Source organism: Eurytemora carolleeae, unplaced genomic scaffold (genome assembly GCF_000591075.1).
Source record: "Eurytemora carolleeae unplaced genomic scaffold, Eaff_2.0 scaffold50, whole genome shotgun sequence".
Taxonomy (NCBI): Eukaryota; Metazoa; Arthropoda; class Copepoda; order Calanoida; family Temoridae; genus Eurytemora; species Eurytemora carolleeae.
The window spans coordinates 117,878-141,492 of NW_019396217.1; the positions used below are offsets into that span (position 1 = coordinate 117,878).

Sequence of the window (23,615 nt, forward strand, 5' to 3'; positions counted from 1 at the left end):
ATCAAATATTAAACTGAATTCAACTATTCTTCTTCCTTTAAATGTCAAGCTGTTCACTGTGCTCCGGTGAAGACATTCAACCCAAAAATTCCAAAGTATCAATGTTATGGATCTAATGTAAGAATTTCTTCTTCAAGATATATTTCGGATTTCTCTGAAATAAATAGGAGTTAATAACAAAGATTAAAAAGTTCGGTTCATGTTCAGCAAACTGTGGTTTCCGATCACAAATTGACCTATATCTAATAGAATTTTTTTGCTTTTGACTGCGGGTGCGTTTTAAATAAAAAGTATAAAAGTATTTATAGAAAGCTTTTTAAGTTTAAAGATTGTTAAATTTAAGACCAAAACGCTACAAAATTCAAATTAAGGAAACTGAACGCTTCTAGCCCTGGTTAGTCCAGGGTGAAATACCCTTTATTACATCTCTAAAATGGTGAATAGTTGGAGGAGTAAATGTATCTAAAATGGTGAATAGTTGGAGGAGTAAATGTATCTAAAATGGTGAATAGTTGAAGGAATAAATGTATCTAAAATGGTGAATAGTTGAAGGAGTAAAATTATCAGGAGTAAATGTATCTAAAATGGTGAATAGTTGAAGGAATAAATGTATCTAAAATGGTGAATAGTTGAAGGAGTAAAATTATCTAAAATGGTGAATTTAATAGTTGGAGGAGTAAATGTATCTAAAATGGTGAATAGTTGGAGGAGTAAATGTATCTAAAATGGTGAATAGTTTGAGGAGTAAATGTATCTTAAATGGTGAAAAGTTGGAGGAGTAAATGTATCTAAAATAGTGAATAGTTGAAGGAGTAAATTTATCTAAAATGGTGAATAGTTGAAGGAGTAAATGTATCTAAAATGGTGAATAGTTGGAGGAGTAAATGTATCTAAAATGGTGAATAGTTGAAGGAGTAAATGTATCTAAAATGGTAAATAGTTGGAGGAGTAAATGTATCTAAAATGGTGAATAGTTGGAGGAGTAAATGTATCTAAAATGGTGAATAGTTGGAGGAGTAAATGTATCTAAATTGGTGAATGTAGGTGAGAACTGGGCTGATTTTATCCCAATGTGTCGGGACCGAGAGAGCTTCTCGTCTATAGGTATAAAATAAACCTATTGCAGTTTTCAGTTAAAAACTAGAATATATATCTATCAAAATCCTAAACAGTTTGATATTTAGTTATTGTACATGAACATAGGGTTTAGTGCCTTTTTAGTATAAAGTTGTACATAAATTAACACACTTTTGCATGCAACCTTTGTGTGTGTATATATATATATATATATATATATATAGATAATATATATATAAATAGATGTATGTTATAAATTAAAATTATATGAATTACTTTCCCCGAAGTCTAAATTGATAATACCTCTATCTAAACTATCTGACTGTTTCATATTTTGGTTAAAACTCGATCAAACAGAATTTATAGTTTTACAAATCTGAGGTAGAAGACATCAGGAGCCAATTTTAATTTATAGAAAGTTGAACTACATAGACTTTTTTACCACTTCTGTTGAACTTGATTAATGGGTTAAACACATCATGTATGCAGGATTTCACTCATTTTTTAGGTTGAACAGTGCATGTAGCAACTTTATGCATTTTGGTCTGACATTTATTTTTATCAAAAGCATCTTGCTTCCTTGTAAAAATACTTTGCATGTATTTTCTTTTAACATTTTCTTTTACGCCTAATTTCAAGTAACCTTTCATGTAAATAAGCTCAAGGCAGATTCACAACAGTATTTTTTAAACCTTTGACTGATTAAAAAAAATCAGAGACCTCTGTATTTACCTATAAAAATTTGATTGGAAACCGTTTTATCCGCGAAAACAAATTTTTATTGTAAAATTTATTATTTGCAATTTTTTTCGTGTGTTAAACCTACTGATTATCATCGTTTTAAACTTTTAAGGGGCTCCATAAAATCTGAATTGTGAATCGTATTTCAAAATTGCATACTGGACAAGTTTTATTTTTTTTAATTGTGCAAAAGTTTTACTCTCAAAATACGTTGTTTTACGTTTTGAAAATCGTTTTGGATAATATCTTTGATCAGAGGGGAAAAATCGAATAATGTAATAAATGCAAACTTATCGAGAATACAATTTTTAATGTAAGTAATAACTCATATATTTGTGAAGCACTTTTAACATCAAAACATGAAATGTGTCAAACAATTCCCTTCAGTAGTTAAACCTATTTCGACATATATAAAAGCTTTTATATTATGTTAGTTGTAATGCAGAATTGCATAATCTATATGTATAAAGTTTTAATCTCTGTTTGTCTATCTGTCTGTCTATTTGTTAGTCCGTTCTATAACTCAGGAACCCCCGAACCGATTTGCCTAAATTTTGATTTGTGAATTGGGAGACCAACGGGAATGTTCTTAGCTTGGTTTAAAGATTCTAAGTTAAGTGGGTCGACTATAATACCAATAATTTAGTTTCCCGCGGTAAAATCGTTCAAGTGCGGGTAAACGGCGGAAGAAACGTTTTTGTAACCTAAGCAGCGCTGGGTTCCCAATATAATAAATAAATTGAAAAAAGAAAATTATTTTTACATTTAGTTTTTAGCATTTTCACTCGATTTTAGATAAATACGTTGTTTTCCATTATCCTATATCTGTCAAAGGTTTAAAGGGTACCACTGCGAATTTGCCGTGGCCTTCTTTGCATGTAATAGGTCACATGAAATTACGCTTAGAGTCCCTTTAAATTTGAAAAAAAATTTAAAGTTAATGTTTTGTGAAGATGTATATTGTATAGATCAAGGAATGTTCGCTTAACCCACTAAACCAACTATAAAGATTACCCGGGCTATGATGCAAAATATCAAAGATCGAATAAATTACCATTATGTGGATTCCATCATAGAAAGGATATTATCCTAACCCTCCCTCATTCTCAATAAATAACCTCAGGGCACTGTTAGTCCTCAACAAGAAATTGGAATTTTTCATCGGTTTATGTAAAATGGGTAAAAAGTACAAGACCACATACTTGGAAATGTCTGGAGCTCTCTCTCTCATTTTACCTACGTAGTAAATCTACGTTGGTAGGCAATTATATCAATATAATGAAAACAACTTATTAAAGTTTGATTGTTAACAAGCTTTTTTCAAATTTCAAGTAACTAAGGAAAAGCTTTTTTAATTAACGCTTCTCTTTGTTTCCATGTTTTTGTGTATCCATGTTGTTTAAAAGCTTGATATAAATCATAATTGAAATCGAAAGTCGTCTTCATTATATTGATAAAATCACCTACCACCGTATGAAAGCAAACTAAAATTAAATAGATGGTTTAATATAAAAGGAAGAAAATAAGTTAAAAATTTTCAATGTTAATAATAAACATAGTTAATAGTTATAGATAGAAAAAAAAAGATTTAGATTAGATCAAATTAATGAGTATAGTAATATTTGATTTTTAAATTAATATTTTTAAAAGATTTAAGAGATATTGATAGACAGAAATATTTGTTTTTATTTCAACTTTGGTTGATTTTTTAATTTTCACCTTTCATACATTTGATACTTCAAAAAAAGGGAATAACTTAATATGTGCTCTTTATATAAAAGTTTCTAAAAATAGATGTAGATAGTAGATACATATATATTTTGAAATGTGAGAAACTTTATGCAAACAGTTCTGATAAATCAACTTTTAGGTATTAACAACATGTCAGGGTTACGTTGCTGCAGGCACAGTTTAGATGTTTCAAATCCTCATAGTATGGCAGGTAGAGAATACTTTAAAGGGATTGTACACTCAACTTCATAACAGGCCATGTCTGATTCACAACGGTACCCTTTAAACCTTTGTCTTAGCTACAACAATTAAGTTTCTCTCTTTTTCTACCTTAAAATAGATTTTTTCCAATTGCGGTTCTCTTTACAAGTACCATAGGGAGAGATATGTTTCACTCATGTTATTAAGATACAAGTAAAAAGTGTACCTTTGTGAAACTATTTAATTGAGAGATCATGTAATCTAACCCTTCATTCTTATAGTAGGAGCCATTAAACTGTTAAAAAGGAAGACGACATTTCAGCAATCTTATGTGATTTCGATGTTTTTTTAAACAAATAGTTTTACCAAAAGCTTAAAAATCTACTTATCATATGGGTCTGTGTACACTACACGATTATTGTATGTTATGTTCATTGAACTGTTTAAAATCATATCTTTAGTCATTTTCCTATTCCACCGTTTTATGGGTCAGAATGGAATCCTTAAGCCCTACAATTTAATGATATCCTTCAATCATACAATATAATGGAATCCTTTCATCCTACAATATAAGGGAATCCTTTAATCCTACAATATAAAGGTATCCTTTAATCCTACAATATAATGGAATTCTGTAATCCTACAATATAAGGGAATCCTTTAATCCCACAATATAATGGAATTCTTTAATCCTACAATATAAGGGAATCCTTTAATCCTACAATATAATGGAATTCTTTAATCCTACAATATAATGGAATTTTTCAGTCCTACATTATAATGGAATTCTTTAATCCTACAATATAAGGGAATTCTTCAGTCCTACAATATAATGGTATCATTTTATCTTGCTTCATCATGGATTTATTATTTCATTGATTTCATACATTTGATGGATATATTCTTTCATGGATTTTATATAATATGGATACATTCTATTAAACATAGTGACATGATTTAACTAAACATGATCATATTAACAAAAAGAATAATCAAATTTAATTTTTTACAGCTGCTCTACTTTCTAAGGTAAAAATTGCATTACTATTTTATTTTTATTTTTTCTTCAATAATTTCAAAACATATTATTCGGGTTTTTTGTATCAATATAGTTTGTTGGAAAATCATTATTTTGAATAATATTTTTATCAAAAAACAAAGTAAAGAACAATCATATTTATTCGGTGGTAGGCGATTATATCAATATAATAATAACGAATTTATAATTGTCAATAAGCTTTTTTCGAATAACTAGTTTGCAAGGAGATATACAGAAAGTTTTTATATTGACAGCTTTTCTTTTTTTCCATTTGTTTATATCCATGCTATATAAAAGCTTGATATAAATAAAAATTTAAAATCGAAAGTTGTCTTCATTTTATTGATATAATCGCCTACCACTGCGACGTAAGATTCCAAATTTGTTGATGAAGGGTTTTATTATACCGACTTTCTAATATGATTCCAAATATTCATTCTAATTCTGCCAAACATTGTCACAAAGCATAATTTTACTTCTTACTAGGTATGGCCTTCCTGGACGAACTAGAGATTAATGATTTTTTTGTAACGACCCCGTCACCCCCCCCCCCTTCCGAGAAATCCAGACATTTTTAAAAACTAAGGTCTTAACTTTTGAGTTCCCCAAGCTTACAATCTTACCACACAAAATTTAGATTATGCTATCAGGGTTACACACAAAGGATAAGACTGTTAAAACGACCAGAGCTGAGAACTTTAGAATGGATAACCTTTAATCCCGACTGCTTAATCCACCGTGGAAACTTTAAATTTTAGTCCTTAATCCATTACTTTTCTCTCTCTTTGGATATCCATACATTGTTTTCTCCAATGAGAGTAAAGGAATATAGCTCTTAAATTGTATTGACCAATGGCAGCCTTGAAAATAAGTTCTATCCAATGAGAGACCTCCGCAATTTCTAACAAATAATTGTCGGCCATTTTGTAAATTATTCGGTGAAGAAAAATATGCTATGATACGTTTGAGATTTTTTTAAAACTATTTTTATCTAATTAATAAATAAATGTGTGAGAAATTAAGTGAGGGCCCTTCCCGTGAAGAAAACGGACAAAGTGTTCCTAGAATCAAATTTGTTAATCTAAATAATTAATCTCGAGACTAACATAATCTCGAGATTATGTTAGTCTCGAGATTAGCAAAAAGAGAGGATTAAGCATTAATCCTGATATCCACCATTTTAAAGTTCCCAGCTCTGAAACACTAAAAAAAAAGACGATTTCAAGATTAACTTAAGTTTCCTGGCTTGAATATGGTCTTCAAATGCCTTATTTATTGATTGATTTATTGATTTGGCAAAGAAAGAAACAAGTTTACACTTGTATCATGAATATAAGGAAACAGACATTAATTCCGTACAGTCGTCTCTGAAGTATCATCCTTTGTGGGTAACACTGTATTTTCATTATCGTAATGCTGTTTTTATGTATCATGCAAATTTTGAGTCCGTTGCGCTTATTTTTGCGTTCCCAATATTAAAATATCTTTAACTGAGTTGGGTTATTTTTTAACCCCCACCCCCCCTCCTTGACTTTCTTTTCCAAGGAATTGATAGTTAGGTATTTTTGCATATTTAGTGATGCCCCATTTAGGATAGGATTTTATAATCCAATTTAGACCTTATTACAAGAAATAGAAACTTCATGGCCAACCTTTATCTAGTCTAATAAAATACTCTCCATAAATCCAAGTATTATATTCTCATAAGATTGGTAAAAAGGAAGTAATATAGGAAATAAGAAGGTATATTAAAGTATTGCAGATACGGTTCTATTATCCTATACAAATATACTCATATAGTCTTAGTACATTAATTAGCTTAAGTAGGTTTATTTTCTTTCTCAATGAAATTTTCATATTTATGTACAATGTACATACTGTGCACTGTTCAGGCAATGTACATGTTTTTTCTTGCGGGTTGAAGCTATAGCCACTCAGGTTGATTAGGATGTGTTTCATATCCTCGTAACCAGGAATTATTTTCTAAGATAAATTACCAAATGAGTTTCTTTACCTAGAGAGAGAGAGAGTGAAAGAACTTTTCACTTATCTTGTTGTTATCTGTTTTTTTAGGGGGGAATTTCTAAAATGTTTATTTTAATTTATAAAATATGATTAATGATTATTTGATTAATACACTGATCAGTTTAAAATAGTTTTGCAAGCAAAACGTAACCTTGAATCAAAACAAATGAGACGTAAATAAAAGATAAAATACCAAATCGAATCATCGTTCGAACATTAATATGTTTATCGAAACATTCTGTTTTGAAATGAATAGTATAGTAAACACTACAAAAACCCCGTATTCATTAAACTGCACATTATGTGACATGAATTTCGAGTATAAAATAGTATATACAAGGGAACAAAATAATTTTAGTTCTCGGTTGGGGGGGGGGGGATGCACAAATGTTAAAAAGTAAAAAAACAGATTTGAAATTTTTAATATTTTAATGAAAAATAAAAAATAGTTAAGCTAAAACATTAGAATCGGACCAGCAAATCTACTAAAATTACATTTTCTAAATTTTTTTTTTATGATAGACATCATGCTTTTTCGACTTCTATGGTATACTTTTAGAACTGAAACTAAAAATTAAAAAAGATTTTTAAAAATGGTTTACCTAGTTTTGTTTTAATCCTGCACTTTTAAGTATTTATCTATTAATCTAAAATTCATTTACCAGGAATTCCATTTGTGAAGTAGAAATACATAATTAAAAAGCAATCATTATAAAAATGATTAGTATTACATTACAACCACAATGAGATATGTACTCTATTGAATAATAGCTTTAGTTGAAATGAATCCAGAATGATGCGTAACAATAAAAGAAGATTAAGAGAACATCTATCAGATTTGAGATATATATGGATATATACAGAAACATAAATATAGACCACTAATGATCTCCGAAACATATAAAAATAAAAGTTTTGTTATGCACTCCGGGAACTTGTGTCAGTAAAAAACCAAGCCCTTCATGGCAGCGCAAAATCAAATCTGCAAATTGAATAATATTTGCAGAAATGGGAAAAGAACGCTGATATCTGTGATTTCTGATATATTTCCATACACTTGGGAATAAAGTTTTATAAATCAACATTTTATTTGCACAAATTTTCCTGAAATCAAGGCATAATGGAAACAAAATTTTATTCTTCCTGGCATGTGATCTCTTTGGAATAAAAAATTGTATTTAAAACGCGTAAGATTTCAATCCAAGATAAAATCTGAAAACTAACAACAAATCTGAAAAATGAAAAATGTCGGCCATGTTTTGTTCCTCTTGTGTATTAAAGAAAAACTGTGAATTGCTTTTTAAATTGTTTATAAATTTACTATAGAAACTAATGATTTTCATACCTACTAAAATAAAGGATTAATGAGTATCTATTATCTATGTTAACAAAACTGCGTTAAGTCTTTGACAATGAAAAAATAGAAATTAAAAGTGCAGACAGCCAATCTATTTTTTTAATGTATTAATTTAACTTTTGATGTTTTATTATCTAATTTATAAAAAAATAGAAGAATGATTTTTTTAATTCTGCGTATCAGTTTCCGTGCTGAGCACAAATAAAAAGTTGTCTAGCCTCTAATTGTGTTACAAAGTGCAGACTATACTTTAATATAATTTAACTTTAAAGAGGCTGTTGGCATAATTTCAAGTGCAGCCAGTACTTACTTTAAAGGGGCTGTTGGCATAATTTCAAGTGCAGACAGTACTTTAATATAATTTAACTTTAAAACGGCTGTTGGCATAATTTCAAGTGCAGCCAGTACTTACTTTAAAGGGGCTGTTGGCATAATTTCAAGTGCAGCCAGTACTTACTTTAAAGGGGCTGTTGGCATAATTTCAAGTGCAGCCAGTACTTACTTTAAAGGGGCTGTTGGCATAATTTCAAGTGCAGCCAGTACTTACTTTAAAGGAACTGTTGGCATTATTTCAAGGAACTGTTGGTGTAATTTCAAGTGCAGAATATTGTGTATACTCGAGGATATTGTGTATACTCGAGAATATTGTGTATACTTAAGAATATTGTGTAAACTCGAGGATATTATGATTACTCGAGGATATTGTTTACACTCGAGAATATTGTGTATACTCAAGGTTATTGTATATACTTTAGAATATTGTGTATACTCGAGAATATTGTGTATACTCGAGAATATTGTGTATACTCGAGGATATTGTGTATACTGGAGGATATTGTGTATACTCAAGAATATTGTGTATACTCGAGAATATTGTGTATACTCGAGGATATTGTGTATACTCGAGGATATTGTGTATACTCGAGGATATTGTGTATACTCGAGGATATTGTGTACATTCGAGGATATTGTGTATACTCGAGAATATTGTGTTTACTCGAGGATATTGTGTATACTCGAGAATATTGTGTAGACTCGAGGATATTGTGTAGACTCGAGGATATTGTGTAGACTCGAGGATATTGTGTATACTCGAGGATATTGTTTATACACTAGGATATTGTGTATACTCGAGAATATTGTGTATAGTGTATACTCGAGGATATTGTGTATAGCTGAGAATATTGTGTATAGTGTATACTCAAGAATATTGTGTATACTCGAGGATATTGTGTATACTCGAGAATATTGTGTAGACTCGAGGATATTGTGTATACTCGAGGATATTGTGTATACACGAGGATATTGTGTATACTCGAGAATATTGTGTATAGTGAATACTCAAGAATATTGTGTATACTCGAGGATATTGTATATACTCGAGAATATTGTGTATAGTCTATACTCAAGGAAATTGTGTATACTCGAGGATATTGTGTATACTCGAGAATATTGTGTATTGTGTATACTCGAGGATATTGTGTATACTCGAGGAGAGTAAAAGAAGAAATCTTTTGATAAATCTATTTCTCACTTTGTGAAATATCCAACGAACTTTAAAGTTTTTCTTTGATCTAACATTCAGAGAAGAGTAGGCTCAGATTTACTGTTTTCGAAAACAAGAATTAGATCAACTGCATTAAGAGATATTACGTTATTTTTGAAGAAAAAAAAAATGTTGAAACCACGTTGAAATCTCTGTAAGAAAGTATCTTAGCTTTCTGAATCGGCCGTACTTTAATTATGTTATGTCTTTGCAATTGCACACATTCTCTATTGGAGGATTTACCAGAATATTGTGTAAATCTTCTCTTTAGAAGATTTAGAAAATTAAAATTCCTGAAAATGGAATGATATGATTTTTTTTAAAAAATCATCCATAGAGAATTAAAAGTTGAAAATTAAGAAAAAGCTAAGAAAGTAATTTAGTTTTTGCCAAAAACTTAAAATTTCTAATCCTTATAAACCTTTGGATATTTGAGTTGACAAAATTATTAGTTTGAAATATCAAAGCTGAACAACATCGCGTTGCAGAGATATAGGAACATCCAAATATAAAATTTGTGGCAAAAGCTCAATTCCTTTAGAAAAATAATCAGCAAATTATGTGGGAAAAAATAACTTAAATTGTATAAAAATGATAAACGTTATTTTTTTATGTAGAGATGTAGAGAAGACTCAGTTGTTTCCCCTGGTCTTCAACCCCCCTCACCCTTCCTTATCATCGCAAACAAGATCCTCAAGGGACCCGTAGTACTCAACGTCGGGGGCAAAAAGTAGGTCCATGGTTACTGTCAGGCAGTGTCAAATGTATTCAAGATTCCAACACTCCACTAAACCCCACTATTTCTTCGGTCCGTGTACAGAAAATCATTGCAGTACATACTGAATATTGAGGGTTGCCCTATTGGTACAATTACTGGAGTGGAACCCATATAACTGTGGTAAAGAAAGACGACTGTTAAACTAAAGTCATGATTTAAAATAACACAATGAATATGAAAATATTTTTTTTATAACAAAATCAAAAACATTTTAAAAAGGGTAAATGTCGTCTTCCTAGTCAACCATTTTATGGGCCTCACTGTATGAAACACTCCTTGACGAATTTAATAACTTTTTATTATTATTTAAATATTTACATTATTGAAAATAAGATGTGTTGGCAAAAATGTTCTTCAATATTGTTATAAGAATTTTAAGTTTTTAAATAGTTCAATGAACTATTTGTTTATTAATTTAATGTGTTCCACTGTATAAAACTCCCCTGTATAAAACTCTCCAGTCAGAAAGATTTACATGTTAAGAAGTGCTTTAAGATCGTTTAATAAGAAATAGTCGGTTTCTTTTTCTGGGTTGGATTCGAAGATTAATTCACAGTTTAAAAAGTTTATAATTAACATTATCATTTTATTATTATTGTTATTATTATTACCATATCCATTATTATTATTAAGCTGAATTTTTATTATTTTTTATTTTAGGATTGCAGGAGCTATGTGATGCTTACTCTCTAGATAAACGAGAATATTACTTTGACAGGAATTCTAATTTATTGTTATTTTAGAAATAAAATCTTTTTTAGATATTCTTTTTACTTTAAAATGTGTGGTTGCGTTGTTCTTGATTTTCTATCTGAATGGTTCTTGTTGCTCTTTTGTAACATCTGAAAATTTATAAAATTCATTTTGTTGTATTTTTGAAGTGAACAATGTTTTTCTTTTCCTGCCATTTAATCCAGGTTTTCTTCAGCTTGATTTTGATCTTTTTGTCCTGGTTCACTCTCTTTCTTTTTTGTAAATGCACATTTTTTAGTTTATGTCACCTTTCTTGTTCTTGTTCTTGTATTTGTTCTTGATTTTGTTCTTGTTCTTGTTCTATCTTGACAAATAAATAAAATGGTTAGATCTCCTCGTAATTTTGATGCTATCCTTGGTCTCTACAGGACTGGTAAACTTCATCTCTCCCAAGGGGTGAGTCTACTGAGTTTTAGTTCTAAGTACTGAGTACTAGTTCTAAGTACTGAGCACTAGTTCTAAGTACTGAGTACTAGTTCTAAGTACTGAGTACTAGTTTTAAGTACTGAGTACTAGTTCTAAGTACTGAGTACTACTTCTAAGTACTGAGTACTAGTACTGAGTACTTATGTAGTACTAGTACTAATTACGGAGAGCTAGTTCTAAGTACTGAGTACTAGTTCTAAGTACTGAGTACTAGTTCTAATTACTTAATTACTGAGTACAAGTTTTAAGTACTGAGTACTTGCTACTGAGTACTAGTTCTAAGTACTGAGTACTAGTTCTCAGTATTGAGTACTAGTTCTAAGTACTGAGTACTAGTTCTAAGTACTAAGTACTAGTTCTAAGTACTGATTACAAGTTCTAAGTACTGAGTACAAGTTCTAAGTACTAAGTACTAGTTCAAAGTACTGAGTACTAGTTCTAAGTACTGAGTACTAGTTCTAAGTACTAAGTACTAGTTCTAAGTACTGATTACAAGTTCTAAGTACTGAGTACAAGTTCTAAGTACTAAGTACTAGTTCAAAGTACTGAGTACAAGTTCTAAGTACTGAGTACAAGTTCTAAGTACAGCGTACTATAAGTTCTAAGTACTGAGTACTTGTTCTAAGTACTGAGTACTAGTTCTAAGTACTGCGTACTAGTTCTAAGTACTGAGTACTAGTTCTAAGTACTGAGTACAACTACTTCTAAGTACTGAGTACAAGTTCTAAGTACTGCGTACTAGTTCTAAGTACTGCGTACTAGTTCTAAGTACTGAGTACTAGTTCTAAGTACTGAGTACAAGTTCTAAGTACTTAGTACAAGTTCTAAGTACTAAGTACTAGTTCTAAGTACTGATTACTAGTTCTAAGTACTGAGTACTAGTTCTAAGTAATGAGTACTTGTTCTAAGTAATGAGTACTAGTTCTAAGTAATGAGTACTAGTTCTACGTACTAAGTACTTGTTCTAAGTACTGAGTACTAGTTCTAAGTACTTAGTACAAGTTCTAAGTACTGAGTACTAGTTCTAAGTACTGAGTACTAGTTCTAAGTACTGAGTACTAGTTCTAAGTACTTAATTACTGAGTACAAGTTTTAAGTACTGAGTACTTGCTACTGAGTACTAGTTCTAAGTACTGAGTACTAGTTCTCAGTATTGAGTACTAGTTCTAAGTACTGAGTACTAGTTCTAAGTACTAAGTACTAGTTCTAAGTACTGATTACAAGTTCTAAGTACTGAGTACAAGTTCTAAGTACTAAGTACTAGTTCTAAGTACTGAGTACTAGTTCTAAGTACTGATTACTGAGCACTAGACAACCAAGTACCAAGTACTATATACTAGACTTAGTACTGCTTACTTTTTTCTGAAAACTTTTGAAAACTGTTTAAAAATCAGAAAAACTTGTTGTTTAGGTTTGCGTGCAGGATTTCTGTGAAGAGCTTGAATACTGGGGGTTGACTGATCTTCATCTTGAACCCTGCTGTCAGCATACTTACTACAGAGCTCGCTGGTTACTACCACAGACAGGGCTGCCGGTCAGTTCCTTTACCAGGGAAATATATTTTCAAGAGTCTTCTCCTTTCTAGAAAAAAGAATAATTAATTTTTAAGGAGAAGAGGCAGGGATAATTCGAGCAAATATTTTAGGAGCTACGACATCTGCTTTACTATTCTAGATATGGACCATATGCTTTAAATGCCAATTTCTCTGTGGTTTTTTACGGATGATGGAAATTAAAAAAAGCAAATGGTAGAAAAATATTCTGTAATTTGATTACATACTTTTATGAATGTATCTGTGGAAAATGAATGACAATTTGAATTGATATATTAAAAGAACTGAGTACTTGTCACATACTCTAATTCTTTAATGCGTTTATCTTTGCAAACTTGATGCCGTAGACCTTTAAGATATTTCAATCCTGATGCCGTAGACCTTTAACTTTTAAGATATTTCAAACTATGAAATTTTTTAGATGAACTAGTCAAAGTTGTGAATATCTAAGGATTGCATCATTAGGTTGTAAAGATTTAGGAATAATAACATCTAGTTCCTGTACGCACTCTGTATAGGGTGATGACCAAGACGAGGAGTTTGGGAACGGATTATTTTCATCTTCACAGCGACGACTCTGGAATCTATTCGAGAATCCGCATCACTCGGGAGCTGCCAAAGTAAATAATTATATATTATGTATTATATAGATAGTTGCTGTTGTATCCTGCCTATTTGTTGTTGTATCCACCCTGTATTATATAGATAGTTGCTGTTGTATCCCGCCTTTTGTTGTTGCATCCACCTTGTATTATATAGATAGTTGCTGTTGTATCCTGCCTATTTGTTGCTGTATTCACCCTGTATTACATAGATAGTTGCTGTTGTATCCTGCCTATGTATTGTTGTATCCCCCCTGTATTATATAGATAGTTGCTGTTGTATCCTGCCTTTTTGTTGTTGTATCCACCCTGAACTATATAGATAGTTGCTGTTGTATCCTGCTTATTTGTTGTTGTATCCCCCCTGTACTATATAGATAGTTGCTGTTGTATCCTGCCTATTTGTTGTTGCATCCACCCTGTATTATATAGATAGTTGCTGTTGTATCCTGCCTATTTGTTGCTGTATTCACCCTGTATTAGATAGTTGCTGTTGTATCCTTCCTTTTTGTTGTTGTATCCCCCCTGCATTATATAGATAGTTGCTGTTGTATCCTTCCTATTCGTTGTTGTATTCCCCATGTATTAAATAGATAGTTGCTGTTGTATCCTTCCTATTCGTTGTTGTATCCCCCCTGTATTATATAGATAGTTGCTGTTGTATCCTATTGTTGTATCCCCCCTGTATTATATAGATAGTTGCTGTTGTATCCTGCCTTTTTGTTGTTGTATCCACCCTGAACTATATAGATAGTTGCTGTTTTATCCTGTGTTTTTGTTGTTTTATCCCCCCTGTATTATATTGATAGTTGCTGTTGTATCCTGCCTATTTATTGTTGTATTCCCCTTGAATTATATAGATATTTGCTGTTGTATCCTGTCTATTTGTTGTTGTATCCACTCTGTATTATATAGATAGTTGCTGTTGTATCCTGCCTATTTGTTGTTGTATCCACCCTCTGCCTTATATTCTCTACTCTACCTAAGTTTCAACAGAAAGATTCTAGAGGAGTTGTCCGTAAGCAATTCTTTTAACATCATGACTAAGCTTTTATAATCTTTATACAGAGAGAACCAGAAAACATTGAATTTTGTTTTCCGCTTCTTCTTTTTATTATTAAAGGTCGATAAGGATTTGTAATTTGGAACTGAGCTATTTCTAAAAAGTGCTCTAGACAATAAGATACAAAAGATTAAGAACACGAAGGAATTGGGTCTTTGCCACAGAACGAAAATTTCTAACTAAATGGTGAAATCCTTGGATATTTAAAAACTGATATTATTTGATCGAAATAGATTAATATTTTGAATTGTCTAAGGTCTACAACATAGGGTTCCGAAGACATAGAGATTAAAAAAAACAGCCCTTGTGACAAAGAGTCAATTGTTTTGCAAGAGACGTTTTTGATACTAGGCTTTCAGTGAGCTTCGCGCCCATTTTTCATTTCAGCTATGAACATGTTCTCATTATAACGTTGAAAAACAAAGGGAAAAAAATTTCCCGGATTTTATAAAAAAGATTTGCGGATTTTCAAGATTTAAAATTTGTTACAAAAATAAAAAAACTTTTAAGCACAAATTTCTAAAATTTTGATCATTCATAAACCTTCCCTGGGGTCACGTGAGATCCCACAACAAATTTGGGCCCGATCGGATCAGCCGTTTTGACGTTTATTGGAAACAAACAGACAGATAGACAAGCCAAATTTATATATAGAAGAATATATTTTCAAATTTGGATTCTTTCTTTAAAATTACAAATTTGAAAGTATAATGTTTTGAAAGATACTTTTATATCGTATTTTTCAGAGGAAGAATACTTTTTCGAGGTAGCGGAAGCCGTTTTTGTCGGTTGGTTCACATTTGAATATGTTGTCAGATTTATAGCTGCTCCGAAAAAAATCAAGTAAGTAAAATTATGTAACAAGAACTTATCCCATTTAAAGGGACTGTAGACGGAATTTAAAGGTTCACAGAGGTACCATTAAAACCGGTGTCAAAGTTCAATGATTGTGGATTCTCTATATTTAAGTGACTTGCGCATTTACGGTGCAGAGAATGAAGGAAATTGTGAGAATTTATTCATTTCTGTCACTACTTTATCTTCCTTATTGTTAGCCTGATGTAACAAGGCTAATAAAGGATATCAAGGTAAATTGTGGTGAAACGCTTTAAATTGAAATTGTCCTTGTATTACGTCAACACTACCTTTAAATGTTTGTTTTTTCGGGACAGAGAATGACTAAATTATTTTAACAATAAGAAAGTGATGAATTTTTATGCATAGTGTTAAACTGTAAACACATTTGACCTACTAGATACCTACTTTATGTTTAGGTTTATTAAAGCAGGGATAAATATAGTAGACCTACTAGATATATTAACCTACTATGTATTTAGGTTTATCAAAGGAGGGATGAATATAGTAGACCTACTAGGTATATTACCCTACTTTATGTTTAGGTTTATTAAAGAGACCTACTAGGTATATTACCCTACTTTATGTTTAGGTTTATCAAAGGATGGATGAATATAGTAGACCTACTAGGTATATTACCCTACTTTATGTTTAGGTTTATCAAAGGATGGATGAATATAGTAGACCTACTAGGTATATTACCCTGCTATATGTTTAGGTTTATTAAAGGAGGGATTAATATAGTAGACCTACTAGATATATTACCCTACTATATGTTTAGGTTTATTAAAGGATTGATGAATATAGTAGACCTACTAGATATATTACCCTACTTTATGTTTAGGTTTATTAAAGAATGGATGAATATAGTAGACCTACTAGGTATATTACCCTGCTATATGTTTAGGTTTATTAAAGGATGGATGAATGTAGTTGACCTACTAGGTATATTACCCTACTATATATTTAGGTTTATTAAAGGAGGGATGAATATAGTAGACCTACTAGATATATTAATATGTTTAGGTTTATTAAAGGAGGGATGAATATAGTAGACCTACTAGGTATATTACCCTACTTTATGTCTCTGTTTCTAAACCTTGTAACGACAACAAGCAATACTCAGAATAAATACCAGGTGCATTATTTAACTTTATTTCATGTTTATTCTAGAGTAGCCAGTATTTTAGCTCTGTACGCTTTTTATTCAATTCTTGTTTTGTAATTATATTTCATGAATTTCACTTTCACTTTAAAACAATATTATTCTTTGTTTTACAGCCGAAAATGTCAGATTTATTTTCTCTGACTTATAAATTCTATTTTTTTTCATGTCAAAGCATAAGTTATTCTCCTCTTGTGTTTATATTTAACGACATATTTAAAACTTTTCTAGAATCCTTGTAAAAGTTTAAATTAAAGGAAGAAATCTTGCCGCCATTTATTCGTTTCCGCAGCACATTTTTCCCCTCCATTTTTCACATTTTCATTGTATATTTTAAAGGGACTGTAAGTGTAATTTCAAGTAACCCTCCATGCAAAGATGCTAATGTCGGATTTACAAGGGTACCCTTGAAACCTTAATCTGATAAAAATGTGGAGATATCGTCGATTTTCTGACTCGAAAAGTGTTTAATTTTGATATGTTCTATATTGCTTCTTATAAAAAGAATCAAGTGGTTATTAGAATTCAAATCTGTTATCTTTTGGGCTGCCATCAAGCGGAACCGGATTCATTTCAGTGGAAATAAATTAACCCAAATATTATGTATAAAAAATGTCATTTAACATTTATTTTATATGTATATAATAAAGCTCTTCGATTATTTATATCTATTTGTATATATTTTGTATATATGTAGTAAACGCCCTTCTCTATAATAGTTTCTCGAACCCGTATCTAATCCAGGTATAACTCAGATTCTCCTGACTATCAATGTCAACACAGGGATATAATCCTGTGATCTATCAACACCAATACCACTGGGCGCGATCTTTAAATTGTATGTTTCATCGAGGACCAACTATGAATGTCAACAGTGACACAAGCTCTTAATCGATCAATGTCTCAACTAGGACACGATCCACATGGCTACAATCCCGTGAACTATCAACACCAATACCACTGGGCGCAATCTTTAATTTGTATGTTTCAACGAGGGCCAGCTATGAATATCAACAGTGACACAAGCTCTTAATCAATCAATGTCTCAACTAGGACACGATCCACACAGCTACAATCCCTTGAACTATCAACGCCAATACCACTGGGTGCGATCTTAAATTTATATGTTTTAACGAGGGCCAGCTATGAATGTCAACAGGGGCACAAGCTCTTAATCAATCAATGTCTCAACTAGCTACCAATATCAATCGGAAGCTCGAATCTGTTGATGCCAAATCAATGGGGACGATCCTCAACCTGTTTTATGAAAACAGGGAACGATAACTCTTTCACAGTGAACAATACGGAAACTCTATACCAACTGATTTATTTTAGGTTTATATGTCACAAGATAAAGTTGATAGACGTAATTACAATTCATACATCTCTATCTATATCACATGATTATATCATGTTACGTATTACAACACAGTTGAAATCCGCGCAATTAAGATGTAGGTCATTATATATATATCATATGAATAAGTTAATAATTTGAAACGCAGTTCGAATGAATAATGGTTTTTACGGAGATGTTTACAAACCTGGATAGTTAATAATGTACAACGTACTGCATGTTTACAGAATAGCATGTTACCCGATATTTATTACATATATGTTAGCTTTTGATGACCATAATGGCTGGACCAAATTGGCTGACATTTTTTAGGGTACTCATGGGTAACATTAACATAGGCTAAAAAATCTTTTTTTTCTTCAAAATTTGAAGTCTTTTTTTCAAGTGTTTTTTTATTCCACGGGCAACACCGTGCACTTCAGCTTGTGTATAATGTAAATCAAGGTATTCAGAATTCCTTGTTAAAAATCAGTGAGCCTTTTATTTACAACCCCATTTTTAGTTTTCATGGATCAAATGTAAATTTTTTGTTTTTAGGTTTTGGTTGTCCTTATAGTTTCAGATTTTTGTTAAATTTTATAATATCATTTGCGAAGGCGAAGCATTGTATTGTATCAACTGTGTTTATATTGCGAACTGTGTGGGGGGTTAAAGCATTAAGTCAGCAGGAGAAACCGTATTAAACCAGACATCAGACACTTTAAACAATCAGACTTAGACAATTCAAAACTGTACGAGGCTGCCAGAGTCCGAAATTTAAGAGAGTATTATTGAACGAAACTCCCAAGATTCTGCTTTGGGGTCTAAACATTTGTGTAGATTTTGATTTAAGAATTAGAAAAAATGGAGTATATAAAGTTAACCAAAAAAAAAGTTATATTTTGTTACAGGGTGCTTTGTGTCCACTTGCTTTGTACAATTTTTTTGCAATAGATTTTTTATTGAATGAAAAGATAACAGACGAGCCAGGCTATATAATGAGAAGATGCATGTTTACTCATAATGAATATGTTTGTAAAGACGACGTAAAACTCTTCAAATATGACGTCTTCTGCCTTGAGTGTGGTCTTTAAATGGCTTTTTTTATGATTTGGGAAAAAGTCCTAATCCTATCCTGTGATGGTAACCCCCCCCCCATATGTAGATGGTCTATAATTAATAATTTTAACACATTTTAGGGAGAGAAAAGTTGTTTAAAAACTCATATTAAAACATTAAATAAGCCAACTATGGTTTAAGATTTTAAGGGGAGGGGGGGTGGGGGAACTGTTATGGGGGTAACCGGAAAATGCCATTTTCCTTATGTTAAATGCCATTTTTATTAAGGATGAAATGCGGAGAATAGCGCAGATTTTCAGGATAATGAGAATATTAAGGTACAATTACTTAGGGCTATCGTAATGCTGTGTATTCTAAGGAAGAAAAAAAACGCAAAGAATAAAGTCTAAACTTACTTTACTAAAAAAAAATCCCTTTATCTCCTTAATTAACTGTTAAGGCGTCAGATTTTTTTTCACTCCTTAATATATCTCTCTTTGAATAATGTGAACCTTTATGCAAAATATCAAACCTATATAAAGTTATAAAATTGAATACTTTAGAATATTCAAACTGGCTCGCCATATAACAGGACTTCAAACACTTGGGATGACTTTAAAAAATAGGTTAGTACCAACAAAAAATGCTTGAAGAATAGGCTAGTTTAGTATCAACAAAAATTGAAGATTAAGTTAGTATCAACAAAACTTGAAGAATAGGTTAGTATTGACAAATACCTGAAGAATAGGTTAGTATAAACAACAAATACTTGAAGAATAGGTTAGTATCAACAAATACCTGAAGAATAGGTTAGTATCAACAAATACCTGAAGAATAGGTTAGTATCAACAAATACCTGAAGAATATGTTAGTGTCAACAAATACTTGAAGAATAGGTTAGTGTCTACAACAAATACTTGAAGAATAGGTTAGTATAAACAAATTACCTGAAAAATAGGTTAGTATTGACAAATTAACCTGAAGAATAGGTTAGTATCAAGAAAACTTGAAGAATAGGTCAGAATAATCAAATATTTGAGAAGAATATCATTAGAAAGAATTTGCCTCCAAAAATTAAGCTTTATGCAAAGTTTTTAGCTCAATAAAAAATGTCAAATTTTGATCGGCATATGTTTGGTAACTAACATTTTGGTAACCTGACAATTTTGTAAAAAATGAGATATTTTTCACATCAGGTTTCATTGTGTATACAACTGGAGTTCACGATCAATAAACAGACGTCTGAATTCAGGAATGTTTAAGGTTCCTTTGGACACGAAATACAAAATCTTCAAGAAAAGCCCAAATTCATAAATTTGATGTTTTATGTTAAAATATTTCGTTAAAAATTCAGGATGGGTATTTTATGCAACAAGTGGCCGATAGATGGCAGTCAAAAAACTTACGAGTAGCATGGCGTGCCGGGACAACTATAGGCCAGCTTAGCCTACACCGGTAAACTGTACAAGATCTGTGTATATTAATAAGTCTGTGATTTGAAAATTTTAAAAAAATTGAGGCGCTGAACAAGTCTAGAATTAAACATTATATTCTTGATTCTATTTTTTTAGTTACAAAGAGTTGGGTTTACTGATGCTGGTTGTGATAATGGGTATGCTGATATTCAGTGGTTTGGCTTATGTATCAGAGAAAGATGAACAGGATACAGAGTTTATATCCATGCCTCAGGTATCCTTCTTATTTAGGAGTACTAATAGCAAGGTTGTATAATAAGGTTGGTTACTCTTAATGCGCTCCAATGTATTGAGCGCATCGAGACAACCTTGACTAATACTATCTTAAGTAGCTTGTCGTTGTCCTACAGAGAAACCTATAAACCTTTAGAATAGAAATACGACTGTTAGACAAAAATGTTGGTTTTAAATTGTCCAATAGAAATGAAACACAGAAATTGTGCACTGTGCAGTATACCCTGACCCACATAATTTCAACAAACTGGAAAAACTCTATGTATTATGACAAGATTAAATACACACAAGATTGCTTAAATGTCCTCTTTCTGTTCCAGGTTTGCATGGGTCTTATATGCAAGGTGGCCCACGACACATGACAGTTGGTGAATAATTTAAAATGTCTTCTTCCATAATTTGTTAAGTTGTTTAATACCAAAGAGAATTATAAGAATATTTAATAGTAGACATATTATACTAAAATTGATTTCAAAGTAAAATATATTTTAGTAAAATATTATATTGAACGAAAATAAATGCAAAAAGTCTTTAATATTTATAACAGTATATGGAAGAAGACAGTTCAAATTATTTACCAACTGTCATGTTTGTTTGTTAAATTATCAAACTAGGTACATGTTAAAAAGAAAATATAATTTTTTCAGAATTGATATCAATAAGAATTTAAATTTAGAGATAAAAAGTCCCTTCTTACATATTAAGCGAGAAGTTTTTTAAAGTTTAACTCTTTAACTGGTTGAAACACTGTAATTATTTACCAAAGGAATTGATTCGTTGCCACAAATTTTCTAATTTTTTATCTTTGCAACCTGATCGTGTAAAACTTATATATTAGATTTTTGATCTAACAGAATTCATTGGGTTGCAAGAATATAAGGATATAAGACTGAAATCCTTTCTTAAAGAAAACCTACAGTGGTCAGCGATTATATCAATACAATGAAGTCGACTTTTCCCTTTAAGTTTTGATTGTTAATAGGCTTTTTTTATTTTAAGTTTACAAGTAGTTAAAAAGAAGCTTTTTTAATTGGCAGCTTCGCTTTGTTTCCATGTGTATGTCTATGTGTATCCATGCTGTTCAAAAGTTTAATATAAATCAAATTTAAATCGAAAGTCGTCTTCATTGTATAGATATATGCGACGATGACTGTAGTTTTTTTTAAATACTTATATTTGTTCTAGGCTCTATACTGGGCTATTATAACTATGACAAGTGTAGGGTATGGAGATATAACTCCTAAAACCTGGTTTGGAAAACTAGTTGGATCAGGTCAGCATTATCTTTATATATTTCCTATTAGTGCTTAGGATCCGCAATGTTTTAGCTCCACAGGTCGAAATCCGAAAAATATTCGGATCCATGGAAGGGGATTTAGTTTTGTCACAAACTCAAATGTTCTAATCCCAACATCTTTCCAACGTGATGGTAGAGAACTTTGATATTTCAAACTTGAATAATTTAATCTGACAGAATTCATAGTTTGAAATATGTAAGGCTTATGACATTGTTGTGTATAAAATATAAAGGTTTAAACATGGGTTTGTGGCAATAATACAGTTCCTTAGGTCCATTTTGATATATTTTTATACGCATCTCCGTGTTAAAACAGAATGATTTCTAAGCACTTTCTACGAGGTGTTAAACCTACTGTATAAGAGAAACCTGTCTATTCAAAAGTTTCAAGCTCTTTAAAAGAAACCAATTTCGACAAATTCAAATTAGTTGAACTTATTCTTTAGCATCTCTGTTTTCAATTATAACTTCTCTAATTTAAGAGTTATTGAGATGAACAAAAATATTTTTTTTCTACTATGTAACCGGGTAAATTTGATTTTTGTATACTAGTCCTTAAAATTTAAACTAGTGGAGCTACAAGGTCTCAAAGTCGTGCTTATTCTGTCTAGTTCAGTGTTCAGGATAAAGAATAAAGACCGAGATATTAATATAAAACTTCGCATTTTACTTTAACATTGATCCTTGATATTTGTCAGGTTTCCGCACTGTGAGGTTTTTGCTTAGATTTAATCATTTTAAAGTGAAAATATACAGCTAGCTCAAATCCGGAAGCAAAAATATTTTCATACATTTTAAGATTTTTGCCTTTCAACCGTTTCATTTTTCTTTAAGAAAGTGATCATCACTTTTCATAATCAGTTAATTGAAAAGTTTAAGGAAAGGAATATACAGCTTAATTGGCCCTAGGTTTAAAGAGTGCTCTAAATTATTCTAAAAGGTTACTAATAGTACACAAAGAAAGAAAGAAAGAAAGAATGAAAGAAAAGAAAAAATAAAGATAGAAAAGAAAAAAGAAAGAAAGAAAAGAATAAAAGAATAAAAGAAGAAAGAAAAGAAAAAAAGAAGAAAGTAAGAAATAAAATAAATCTTTTTATTTTTATTATTTTTTTAGCATGTGCCATCTGTGGTGTGCTGTGTATCTCCCTACCCATCCCTATCATCGTGAACAACTTCAACAAGTTCTACGAGAAGGCCAAAATCGAGGAGGAGATACTCTCGAAGAAGAAGAAAGCTTCCTGGGAGGACGCAAAGCGAGGTGGTTTCTGAAATCTATGTGAAAGAAGGGGGGAGGGGGGGGGG

At 31.1% G+C, this 23,615-nt stretch overlaps 1 protein-coding gene across 1 annotated transcript in view; it reads left to right on the forward strand.

Moving 5' to 3' along the window:
* LOC111698406 (uncharacterized) overlaps nucleotides 1–23,615 on the forward strand; it is a 54,911-nt gene that overhangs the window by 25,378 nt on the left and 5,918 nt on the right. Inside the window, exons 9-25 of the mRNA XM_023468740.1 lie at nucleotides 1,045–1,104; nucleotides 3,689–3,760; nucleotides 4,763–4,779; nucleotides 10,335–10,447; nucleotides 10,829–10,836; nucleotides 11,156–11,213; nucleotides 11,578–11,644; nucleotides 13,086–13,208; nucleotides 13,746–13,847; nucleotides 14,745–14,847; nucleotides 15,639–15,735; nucleotides 16,774–16,885; nucleotides 19,596–19,645; nucleotides 19,871–19,933; nucleotides 20,879–20,996; nucleotides 22,202–22,289; nucleotides 23,428–23,571. Of these exons, the coding sequence (XP_023324508.1) occupies nucleotides 1,045–1,104; nucleotides 3,689–3,760; nucleotides 4,763–4,779; nucleotides 10,335–10,447; nucleotides 10,829–10,836; nucleotides 11,156–11,213; nucleotides 11,578–11,644; nucleotides 13,086–13,208; nucleotides 13,746–13,847; nucleotides 14,745–14,847; nucleotides 15,639–15,735; nucleotides 16,774–16,885; nucleotides 19,596–19,645; nucleotides 19,871–19,933; nucleotides 20,879–20,996; nucleotides 22,202–22,289; nucleotides 23,428–23,571 (1,395 nt within the window). The remainder of the gene's footprint in view (nucleotides 1–1,044; nucleotides 1,105–3,688; nucleotides 3,761–4,762; nucleotides 4,780–10,334; nucleotides 10,448–10,828; nucleotides 10,837–11,155; nucleotides 11,214–11,577; nucleotides 11,645–13,085; nucleotides 13,209–13,745; nucleotides 13,848–14,744; nucleotides 14,848–15,638; nucleotides 15,736–16,773; nucleotides 16,886–19,595; nucleotides 19,646–19,870; nucleotides 19,934–20,878; nucleotides 20,997–22,201; nucleotides 22,290–23,427; nucleotides 23,572–23,615) is intronic.